Genomic DNA, 12,144 nt, shown 5'->3' on the forward strand with positions numbered 1-12,144 from the left:
GGTGTGACACTGCTCAGTTAATCCTCAAGCTCTGTGTTGTTGGACCAGAAGTCACCTGGTCAGAGATTATGAGCTCTGATTGGCTCAGAGGGTTGTTGGCTCCACCTCTCAGATCTTGAGGTGACGGAGCAGCTCAGAGTCTCTGCTGCTGCATTCCTGAAGACACCAAGACAGAAACAAGAACCAGGAGAAAGTTCAAGATTCTCAGCCCTGATCAGTCCAGGCCCGGAGAACCCTGCAGGCTCCCAGAGAACCTGGTTCTGTTAATCAGACCCAGATTAGAACAGATCACGTCTCCTGGCTGCTCCAGGCCGAATCTCTGTTTCCACTTTTGTTCAATTGGATTAAAAGAGGAGAGTGTGGATTACCCAGCCTGCCTCAGGAGTCATTGTGGACACAAGAGTAGAAACAAACTGTAAGAGGCAACGCAACCGTTGACCAACAGGACGGCAACATGTGTCCGCAGCTGACAGAGAACCATGGAGAACATCTCCACCTCTGCTGGATCCATGGCCCATTAGGAGTTCTGGTGACTTCTTGGTGATCTGCTGGATTTCTGCGGCTCTGGTCTGGTGAAGAGGTGGGAGGAGAGGAACAGGCTGTAATGTTGCCGACAGCTCGGCAACTTCCATCAGCAACCACCTTAATATTTCACCAACCAGACCAACTAACTGAGCCACAGCTCACTTTATGACAGGCTAACCACAGGCTAACAACTAGCTAATGACAGGCTAACAGCAGGCTAACAACTAGCTAATGACAGGCTATAAACAGGCTAACAAAAGGCTAATTCTTTCAGCTAACAACCAGCTCAGGCTGCAGTGAGAGGGAAACTGCATCAGTGAAATCAAAGATGGACTCAGTGTTCAGACACAGGTAATCTGATTACGGACAGGCATGAATTGTGCAGCCTGCAGGCGGATTTCAGGGCACACAGTACCCTCAGACACAGTGAGGAGGAGGAGGAGGAGGGAGAAGCTGCAGGTTCACCTCCTCTTCATCCTTCTCCTCCTCCACTGAAGCCTCCTCCTCCCACTTCTTCTTCTTTTTTTCTTCTTCTTTGTCTTCAGTATGTTGATCAGACAGACCTGTGAGTACAGTTGTGTGTGTGTGTATGTGTGTGTTTAAAGCTGCTTGCAGAGTTGTGTGTAAAGACATGTTGAAGGCTCAGACCCTCTGAGGGCTCAGGCCCTCTGAAGGTTCAGACCCTCCTGAAGGTTCAGATGTTTCAGGAGTTTCAGACCCTCCTGAGAACCTTCAGTTTCTTCATGTTTTTAGAACCTGGATGTTCTGAGCTGGTTGGTTCTATCAGCAGATGGTTCCTGGAGAGCTCTGACATGTTTCCATCTCTGGGCTCTGTAGAATGCTGCATTGTGGGATATCAGTCTTGTTAGTTAGTTCCGGCTGATGGAGGTTGATAGAGGCTGTGGAGGAGTCATGTGATATGTTGGCTGAACGCCACTGCCGTCACTTCCTGTTTGGAGACTTTAACACGTTAACAGACACAAATATCTTCTCTTTAACATTTTAAGGTTATTTGCTCAGCAACGGACGGATGAGTTAACCATTTAAAGTTCAGTGACAGTTTGACCTCTGACCTCTTCCCTCCTCTGGTTGCTAGGAGACATGGATGGCCAATGGTGGGATCATGGGACCTGGCACAGCGAAGCAGCGCCCATGTCTATGGTAGGACAAAGCCACGCCCCTTAATTAATACAGTCATCTAACCCCGACTCCACCTGTCTGTCCTCCACCTGTCTGTCTGAAGGTCTGTGTTTATGTCTGGTCTGTGTTATGTTTGAAAACCTTCAAAGTTGTTAATGTCAACAGAAATATTTGAAATTTCAATGGACAGGAACAAGTAACTCAAGTGTAAAATTAGTTTCAGAACAAAAATCATTTGTCGTTTTCATTAAAGCAGCTGAAGTGTCTGAGATGAACGGACACAATGTGTTTCATAGTGATGCTGCTGATTGGACTGTTGCTGTTGTTGCTAAGTGACCATGTGTGGTTTTATCACTTTGACTCATCAGCAACCAGTCACATGGCAACCATCCAAGGATGGAGAGCGTCTGATTGGTCGAATTCTGTTGAATAAGAGGATGAAGGATGGGACGGTTCCTGCTGATACAGGAGCACTGCTGGGACTAAAGGTGATGAAGACGTCATCTTCATTGTCCTCTTCTTCTTCCTCTTTAGCCTCAGTCTGTATCACTTTTGTGCATTGCTCATGGACGGTGTGCTTTCAGGTGGTTGGGGGAAAGATGACCGAGTCTGGTCGCCTCTGTGCATTCATCACTAAGGTGAAGAGAGGAAGTCTGGCTGACACGGTGGGACATCTGAGACCAGGTAAACACACACCTGAGACTAGGTCTGGATGCTAAGCTGAGCTAACAGTTTTCCTCTGCTTCCAGTACTTGTGCTAAGCTAGCCTAACAGTTTCCCCCTGCCTCCAGTCTTTATGCTAAGCTAGGCTAACATTTTCTCTCTGCTTCCAGTGTTTGTGCCAAGCTAACAATTTTCTCTATGAGTTGAAGGCTTTGGCTACGTCCAAAATTCCATACTAACATACTACTGCATACGCTAAATCAGTATGCAAGACTTTTTAGTATGTCCGAAACCTTCGTATGAACCCAATAGTACGTGAGGCGCATACTAATTGGACAGCGACACCATTGTAACCCGTGGCAACCTCACCTCTACCGGCTCCTCTACAATAATATAATGTTAATATAATGCAGTCCAGTACAGCAACATCACTTAATGAGTTCGGATTTATTATAAGATTATTATTATTAGATGTATTAAAAGAGTATTATTGCAGATTGCCAGTAGAGGTGGGTTACCATGGTTACTTACGTGTCTCAACCGGCAAGAGGCTCTCAGGAAGTGCGTCACTTCTGCGCTAAACAGTGCGTCTGAAAAGATGCATACTGCTGTTATTCACTCAAACGTATGTTGAACGATAGTACACATATTGAGTATGTAGTGTATAGTATGGAATTTCGGACGCAACCTTTGTTTGATCTCATTCCTATTGACATTCTGACAGATCTGTATGTTTTCTCAGGTGATCAGGTTCTGGAGTGGAACGGTCGGGTTCTCCAGGGGGCCACATTCAGTGAAGTTTACAATATCATCCTGGAATCCAAACCAGAACCACAGGTTGAGCTGGTAGTGTCCCGACCAATCAGGTGGGTCAGAGGTCAGATGATCAGTAGCAGCCAATGGAAGCATCAGGAACTTTGTTGAGAAAAGTTGACAAATTGCAGAATGTTTAAACAGATTCAGAGAAGAACTTGGAGCCTGTTTACATGTTCTGTGTGACTGAGACAGAACAAAACAGACTGTAATCACTGTCGGCTTTCAGAATGTTCTGTTGACTGTTGTTTGTAGTTCTTGTTCCTCAGAGAACCTGAAGTTCTGTTCTGTTAGAGCGCTCTGCTGCTGATTGTTTGTGTTTATTACTCAGACAACCAGAAGTTCTGCTCTCTCAGAATGTTCTTCTGATTGTTGTTTGTGGTTCTTGTTCCTCAGAGATGTTTCCAGAGTGACAGACAGCGCCCACAGCCAGCTGGACTCTAGTGAGTTTATGACACAAACACTGTTATGATTATTGTATCATAGAACCTCGATCCAAGGAACATAACAGAACGTACCTCCACAAAGCAGGAAGATTGTCTGAAAGTTCATTAAAATGTATTAGTTAATTAAACAGTATTAGTACAGCAATACAGAATAAAATGTTCCAAATGATAAACATTGATGGGACCGTTTCCTGTTTCATTCTATGAAATGTTGTACGTTCAGGTTCCAGTTCCTTCGACTCTCAGAAAGTTGGGCCATCCATCTCCGTCACGTCTCCTGTGAGCCCCAGCATTTTGTCCGGACAGGTCTCTGTAAGTTTATCCAGCATGCACTGCACTGCCACATGACTCACTCCACAGCCAAGCAGCTCTCAGTTAACAGCTGTTTCCATGGGGACATGTGTTTGTTTCAGACTGCGAACAGGCGTCCTCTGGTTCCCAGAATACAGGTAACTTTGGATATAGAGAGGAGTGAGACATCTGTCTGTTCCACCTATCTTTCCCTGCAGTTGTAGCTGTTAGTGCAGATGAGCCCCACCCACCTACAGGTGACCGGGTAATCAGCAACATAGCTAGGCGACAGCTGTAGTAGAAACACAAAGTAGAAATCTGTTTATGTGAGGGGGTTCTGTCACTGTAAACATGATTCTCACTTTTCTGCAGAACTATGTGTGGTTCCCCACAGGTTCCTTCTGTTGATGCTGTGGTTCTGTGGATGTTGTTGAGAGTTCCACTTTTCTACTGTGTCCCATCAATCTCAGTCACTGTTCCAAATTCCTCAGCTCATGATCTACATGATTCGGAGGATGTGATTCTTCTGCTTTTTTTCCCTCTGCTGTTATTGAGGGTTCTGCCAATGTTCTCTGGTGTCTTATAGGGTTGTTTTTATGTTCTTTGCTTCTACGGGGTACAGCTACTGCTCTGTCAAGTTTATCTTTTCCTAGGATTTCTACTAAACAGTTAAACAGGGTTCTGCTTTGTGCTGTTATGCTGGGTTATTGGATACTGCCTGTTCTCTGTGAGTAGCTTTAGTCTTCCTCAGGGTTCTCCATCTGTTCTCTGGGGTTCCTGTTCACCTGTGTAGGTTTCTGTCCTTGATGCAGCTGTCCTGACGCAAAACCAATTCTTTACAGCTGAAGCTGTGGTACGATAAAGTTGGTCATCAGCTGATCGTAACTGTTCTCGGAGCCAAAGAACTTCCTGTCCGAGACGACGGCCGACCGAGGAACCCTTATGTCAAGATCTACTTCTTGCCAGACAGAAGGTAAAACCAGAACCCTCAGGCTATCAAGAACGAGGTGATCACTAGAATGTGTGTTGGTTGATGTTGGTTGGTTGAGTTCACTGGTTTCAATTTTGTATTTTCTGATACATTTGGTTCTGCTGTAGAACCTGCAGAACCTCTGTCTCGCTCTGTGTAGCCAGAAGTGCTTCTTGCTCTGTGATTGGCTGTTGATTGTCTCCTCTCTATAGTGATAAGAGTAAGCGGAGAACAAAGACAGTGAAGAAGTCGGTGGAACCTCGGTGGAACCAGACCTTCATGTACTCTCCAGTTCACCGACGGGAGTTCAGAGAACGAATGTTGGAACTGACGGTTTGGGATCAGGCCCGAGTCCGAGAGGAGGAGAGCCAATTCTTAGGAGAGGTCAAGGCACATCTAGAATACATAGTACCCAACATATTTCAGATACAGTCATTCACTTTTGAAACTTTTCTGAGTTCACAACTGTCACCATGATTACAGGTATTGTTCACCTGTTTACATTTTCATTGAACTCATTCATTTAGAAAGACACAGGTTGTAAAAGGAGCAAAAACTAAAAAAACTGAAAATCTTGGAACAAAATATTGACATAACAACTCTCCAGATGTGTTTCTGTCCGGTTGTGAAATAAATCTTTATTAAACATTTGAAATGGCACAGTAAAGTGATTTTATTAATTTCAGTTAGCTGTTGTGGAGTGATCAGATGACACATCATCAATCCAAAGGAGACAATTGGACAGTCTCATCATAGCACTGCGGCAGCCACTGTCGTGGATTTGTTTCTGTTTCTTGTCCTGGATATATTGATCACTGTTTCTACAAATATAGAAAAAACATGCTTCTAAAATGAAAAAAAATAAAAACATTTTCTCCCTGTCTCTCTGTTCCTGTCTGTCCATCTGTCTGTCTGCAGGTCCTGATAGAGTTGGACTCGGCTCTGTTGGACGATCAGCCTCACTGGTACAAACTGCAGCTTCATGATGTTTCCTCTGTGCCATTACCCAATGCCTCCCCCTACCTGCAGAGGAGAGGACTGCAGCCTGAAGACATGCTGAGCAGCAGGAGGCTACACAGTGAGACACATTACATACCATAACATACGCTCATCATATACATTAAAACATAAACTAATTATATACAGAAACATACACTCATTATATACAGAAACATACACTCATTATATACAGAAACATACACTCATTATATACAGAAACATACACTCATTATATACAGAAACATACACTCATTATACAATTAAAACATACATTCATTATACATATTAAAACATACACTCATTATCTACATTAACACACACACTCATTATATACATTAACATACACACACTCATTATACACATTAACATACTCACACTCATTATATACATTAACACACACACACAGTCATTATGTACATTAACATACATACAGTTGTTATTAGATTACGTTTGATTCAACTGTACTGTATTGTTCACAGTACAAATACAGAGACAACGAAAAAAGCAGTAAAGTGCAAATATGCACAGTATAAATAGTGCAGATAATACAGTATGTACAGAATAAAAAGAGTGTAAGTACGTCTAGGTACAAACAGTATATAAATATTACTGGCAGCCCTGGTGAAGATACAGTTTGTACAGTATAAAATGAATTAGCAGTACTAAAGGTGTGGTATAGCTGAAGAGTAAAATAGTCAGTTCCGTTCAGACACAGAGCAGTTGCCATACCAAACTGTGACACACTTGGTAAGGATGCTCTCGATGGTGCAGCGGTAGAAGCTCACCAGAATCTGAGGACACAGATGGACCTTCTTTATTCTTCCCAGTAAGAAGAGACGCTGGTGAGCCGTCTTGATCAGGGTGGAGGTGTTGAGGGTACAAGGGTGGTCCTCGGAGATGTGGACACCTAGAAACTTGAAGCTGGTGACACACTCAACCTCTGTTCCGTTGATACTGATGGGGGTGTGTGTGCCATTATTTGATTTTCTGTAGTCCATAATGAGCTCTTTGGTTTTCTTAGTGTTGAGAGCCTGTGGCTCTCGTGAGGACAGCTGCTTGGGCAAGTGATAGGTTTAATATGTCAGTCCAGACCTCAGTCAGCTGCTCAGGACAGGCCCTGAGGATGCATTCATGGACACTATCAGGACCAGCAGCTTCCGTGCATTAACCCTGCTTAGTGCAGCATGCACGTCAGCAGGAGACAGTGTGATGGGCTGGTGGTCTGCAGGGCACATAGCCTTGTCCCTGTCAAAGTCACACACACAGTCATGGTGTACATTAACATACACACACTCATTATATACATTAACACACACACAGTCATTGTATACATTAAGACACACATACACACATTGTATTTATTAACACACACAGTCATCATATACATTAACACGCACACAGTCATTATGTACATCAACACACACACAGTCATAATATACATTAACATACACACACACACACTCATGTCAGATCAGATTAGATTGACTTGACTTCACTTGTTACAGCTCAAGATGCAACAAGTACAGGAAAAATAATCAAACAAATATGCATAAAGTTTAATAGAAGATGAATATAAAAGATAAGATATTTACAAAAACGAAGTGAGTGGAAGGTTATTGATCAGTTACTGCTTAAGTTAAACAGTCTGATGGGTGGCTGTGGGTAAGAATGATATGTAGTAGCGCTCCTTCTTACACAGCGGGTGTCAGTGTTGGGGTTCCACAGACTGGTGCAGCAGGTGTTGTCCATGATTATCATCAGCTTGACTAACATATACATTATATACATGGTTAGGGTTAGTGTTATATACATATACACTATACTGCCAAAAGTATTCACTCACCCATCCAAATAATTGAAATCAGGTGTTCCAGTCACTTCCATGGCCACAGTTGTATAAAAGCATGCACCTAAGTGTCAGTGGTATTATAACAAAGTGGAAGTGACTGGGTAACAACAGCAACTAAGGTAGTACGTGGTAGGCCACGTAAAATGATGGAGCGGGATCAGGAGTTACTGAGGGGCATAGTGCGCAGAGGTTACCAACTTTCTGCAGAGTCAATCGCTACAGACCTCCAAACCTCATGTGGCCTTCAGATTAGCTCAAGAACAGTGTGTGAAGAGCTTCATGGTGTCGGTTTCCATGGCTGAGCAGCTGCATCCAAGTCATACATCAGCAAGTGCAATGCAAAGCGTTGGATGCAGTGGTGTAAAGCACGCACTCTACAGCAGTAGAGATGCGTTCTCTGGAGTGATGCGTTCTCTTGCACTTCTCCATCTGGCAACCTGATGGATGAGTCTGGGTTTGGTGGTTGCCAGGAGAACAGTACTTGTCTGACTGCATTGTGCCAAGTGTAAAGTTTGGTGGAGGGGGATTATGGTGTGGGGTTGTTTTTCAGAAGCTGGGCTTGGCCCCTCAGTTCCAGTGAAAGGAACTCTGAATGCTTCAGCGTACCAAGAGATGTTGGTTAATTCCATGCTCCAGCTTTGTGGGAACAGTTTGGGGATGGCCCCTTCCTGTTCCAACATGACTGCACCAGTGCACAAAGCAGGTCCATAAAGACATGATGAGAGAGTTTGGTGTGGATGAACTTGACTGGCCTGCACAGATTCCTGACCTCAACCCAATAGAACACCTTTGGGATGAATTAGATCATATGTGAGTCAAGGTAGTTGAGCCAATACTTTTGGCAGGATAGTGTGTCCATATCAGATATATAGATATACATTTATATACATATATAACCATTAACACACACACACAATATAAATATTATTTTAGAGTTAACGCACAGAAACAGTTGTTGTCTGTTGTTGATTTATTTTACTTCTCTCCCATGATGCTTTGCCAGACAAAGGTCTATACTATAATTCAGGTAATCATCTGTGTGCGTGTGTGTCCCTTCATAGCTAATGCTAATACCTTTAGCTTTCCACCATGTGTTGCTACTGGTCTCATAAAGAAGAATGAAACCTGTAGAACACTTTGATGGCATACATAAATTGGACTGTGATTGGACATCTTGTGCTGTTCTTCGATTTTTTGAGGCATTTTGATGGTTCCAAACAGCAGGCTGGAAGGAACAGCTGACAAGGTTCTTTATGGGTTCCAGGAGGCTATGAGAGGCTTACACAGTGCTCTTAAAATGTTTCCCTTATAAGTTCCGCAAGTGGCTCTGGAGACATTCTCACGGGTCCTTTATAGAGTCTACAGGTCATTGAAGGGATTCTAGAAAGCCCTGTGGACATTCTGCAGGTTCTTGACTTTACACCATCATCACTCCTTTTCTACCAAATTAAATGGACTTGCATTCCTACAGCACTTTTCCAGACTACTGACCGCTCAAAGTGCTTACAGCACTTGCCCCATTCACACAAACATTCATACACTGATGGTGGTGGCTGCCATGCAAGTTGCCAACTGCACATCAGGAGCAATTTGGGATTCAGTATCTTGCTCAAGGCCACTTCAACATGCAGCTTCCGATTACTAGATGACGCTCTACCCCCTGAGCTACAGCCACCCCATAATTAACTTAAAAAATACAAATTAGCCCTGGTTCTTGAGGTTCACTAGGTGCACAAACCTGATCTGAACCTGAACCTTATGAATCCTCGAACAGCTTACAGGATTTACAGTTGGGTTTTCCAGGGGTACCTAGAAGAGTCATAAGAAACTTTGTGGGGGAGCTGCAGATGGTTGATACAGAGTAAGGGGTCTTGAATGGTAGTTGTGTTGACCCGTCAAAGAGGTCTTTAAAATTCCTTTGGATTCCATGGTTCCTCATAGGGATAGTCCATTGTCTAACACATCGTGACACAGACTAAGATATCAAGTTTGCAGACCACTAGCTTACGTAGTTTTTGCAAATGAAATGACTGCACGATAACAATACATTGCAGTATATGCCTCTAACAAGAAACTGCCATCAACAAGACACAAATGTGTGCAGTAGAGTTCTGCAGCTCAAGGATGAAAATGTATGATTATTACTCCATAGAAATGCAATCAAAGTTCATATGTGTCTTACCTACCAGCTTGTAACAGTTATTATCGAGAGTGGACAGGGTAAAGAACGGAATTGAGCATTTCTAACTGCACTCGGTAATCGACTCGTCGGGGCTGCAGGAGAGTGGTGAGTTGTGTTCAATTTACAATAAAAATCCGGCTAAGCTAGCAGATGTATGATGCCTCGAACTATGTGCTGAGACACTATTTGTACTGTTGCTGAAGTTTGATGCCATTCTGAGCATTATTTGTGGATTTTTGATGGTGGTTTCTTGTTGGAGGCGTATACTGCAATGTATTGTTATCGTTCAGTCATTTCTGAGGTTGCTAAAACTACGTAAGCTAGCGGTCTGCTAACTTGATCTCACGAGGGGAGGGTCTGATTCAGTGTCACGGTGTGTTAGACCATGGATTAAAGTTACTCTGGAATATCCCTTTATCAGTGGCCCTCGATTGGATTTCCAAGAACTGTTTTAGGTGTTTTGTTGGACCTATCAATGTTTCTATGAAGGTCTAAATACTTTTTTTTTTTTTTTTTTTTTTTTGGTGTTTATTGATAGAACAGTGGCCTGATGATCCCAGAATGCTTGGTGAAATCAAATCAGGACCTTTACGTCATCCTACCATGGGATTTCAAGAAGATCTGGAGGGTTATCGACAGAGTTTCACACATTCTTTTTGGGATTCTAGAATTGCGTGTGGAGAGTCTGTGAAGCTCAGTCATCTTACTTTTGTAGAAAACACTTTTGTCTTTTCAAAAATCATTGTGATCTTCAGGAGTTCTTAAAAGGACGTTTTCTTGAGGTGGTTTCCGTCCATCATCAGGTGATTCCAAAGGTCTCAGGAAGGTTTCAGGGCAATTTGAGTCAAGTGAAAAAGTGTGAAGTTGTCCTATAATGTTCATGTCTCTGTTTGTGTGAGGCAGATTAATGACATCCTGTGGAGGATTAAAGAGCCACTAACAGGTTTAAACATCCCGTCTCTCTTTCCCCCTGTCTGCCTGTCTGTCTCTCCCATCGGTCTGGTTGTCTGCAGGGTCTCAGAGGATCAGTGACAGCGAGTTTTCAGATTACGATTGTGAAGACGGCATCGGGGTGATCTCAGGTGAGTCCACATCCACCTGAACATGAACACGTTGAAGACGTCAAAGTGGACAATGTTTTAAATCACAGTCTCACAGGTTTCCAGTAATGGTGTTGCCATGTCTCAATTATTGTCACAGTTACAGTTACAGTCAGTAACAGTTACAGTTAGTTACAATTACAGTTAGTTACAGTTAGTTACAGTTACAGTCACAGTCACAGTTACATTGACAGTTACAGCCACAGTTACATTGACAGTTACAGTCACGGCAACAGTTACATTGACAGTTAGTCACAGTTACAGCCACAGTTACATTGGGTGCTTGCTTGAACATTGTTCTGAGTTCACTCAAACTCTCAGACTCTGTGCCATCTTTGATGGTTTTCTCTGTTTCTATGTGAGTTCAGACTACAGGCAGAATGGGCGGGACTTCCATAGCTCCACCCTTTCAGTGCCGGAGCAGGTAATGTCGTCCAATCACTGCTCTCGATCCGACCTCGTCAGGATGAGGTCACGGTCGCCAAGCCAACCACCTCCTCAGAGGTAATCTATAGCTGTACTCATAATGAGCTAGCTTCATCGACTGATCTGTATCTGAATGATTTGTTTTTTGTTTGTTTGACTGAAACACTTGAGCAGTTTTCTTCTGAACTTTACCTTTCAACTGGCTTCCGCCTCCAGAAAGGCATCACCTTCTTTTCCTACCAGTCACTGTCACTCTGTTTTCATCCCTGACCCACTGACCTCTGACCTCTGACTTGTGGTTGCCAGCGGTAACCCTCTGTACCCATTGTACCGAGAGGATGCTGTGCGGCTGCTGCGAGGCTCCAAACTGAGCCGAGCATACTCCGATGCTGGCCAGTACAGCAGTCTGGACAGGTAACTCACATGGACACCAGGTCCTGGTTGTAGTCCTAGTTATAGTCCTGATGCAGTCCTGGTTGTGGCTCTGGGTGTAGTCCTGGTTGTAGTCCTGGATGTAGTACTGGTTGTGGCTCTGGATGTAATCCTGGTTGTGGCTCTGGATGTAGTCCTGGTTCTAGTCCTGGATGAAGTACTGGTTGTAGTCTTGGTTGTAGTCCTGGATATAGTACTAGTTGTGGTGCTGGTTGTAGTCCTGGTGGTAGTACTGGATGTAACCCTGGTTGTAGTCCTGGATGTAGTACTAGTTGTGGTACTGGTTGTAGTACAACTTGTTTTAGTGC

The 12,144-nt window shown here is 43.6% G+C and overlaps 1 protein-coding gene across 8 annotated transcripts in view; it reads left to right on the top strand.

Annotated features, from left to right (window-relative positions):
* The window catches only part of LOC119016434 (regulating synaptic membrane exocytosis protein 2-like), a 39,292-nt gene that overhangs the window by 17,031 nt on the left and 10,117 nt on the right, over positions 1-12,144 (top strand). For all 8 annotated transcript variants that reach the window (XM_037092218.1, XM_037092219.1, XM_037092220.1 and 5 more), the window contains 12 exons: positions 1,622-1,686; positions 2,034-2,153; positions 2,250-2,349; positions 3,071-3,194; positions 3,538-3,584; positions 3,811-3,899; positions 4,001-4,036; positions 4,721-4,851; positions 5,061-5,232; positions 5,767-5,926; positions 10,892-10,960; positions 11,347-11,482. In XM_037092218.1, the coding sequence (XP_036948113.1) occupies positions 1,622-1,686; positions 2,034-2,153; positions 2,250-2,349; positions 3,071-3,194; positions 3,538-3,584; positions 3,811-3,899; positions 4,001-4,036; positions 4,721-4,851; positions 5,061-5,232; positions 5,767-5,926; positions 10,892-10,960; positions 11,347-11,482 (1,249 nt within the window). The remainder of the gene's footprint in view (positions 1-1,621; positions 1,687-2,033; positions 2,154-2,249; positions 2,350-3,070; positions 3,195-3,537; positions 3,585-3,810; positions 3,900-4,000; positions 4,037-4,720; positions 4,852-5,060; positions 5,233-5,766; positions 5,927-10,891; positions 10,961-11,346; positions 11,483-12,144) is intronic.

The sequence above is a fragment of the Acanthopagrus latus genome, chromosome 3 (genome assembly GCF_904848185.1).
Source record: "Acanthopagrus latus isolate v.2019 chromosome 3, fAcaLat1.1, whole genome shotgun sequence".
Classification (NCBI taxonomy): domain Eukaryota; kingdom Metazoa; phylum Chordata; class Actinopteri; order Spariformes; family Sparidae; genus Acanthopagrus; species Acanthopagrus latus.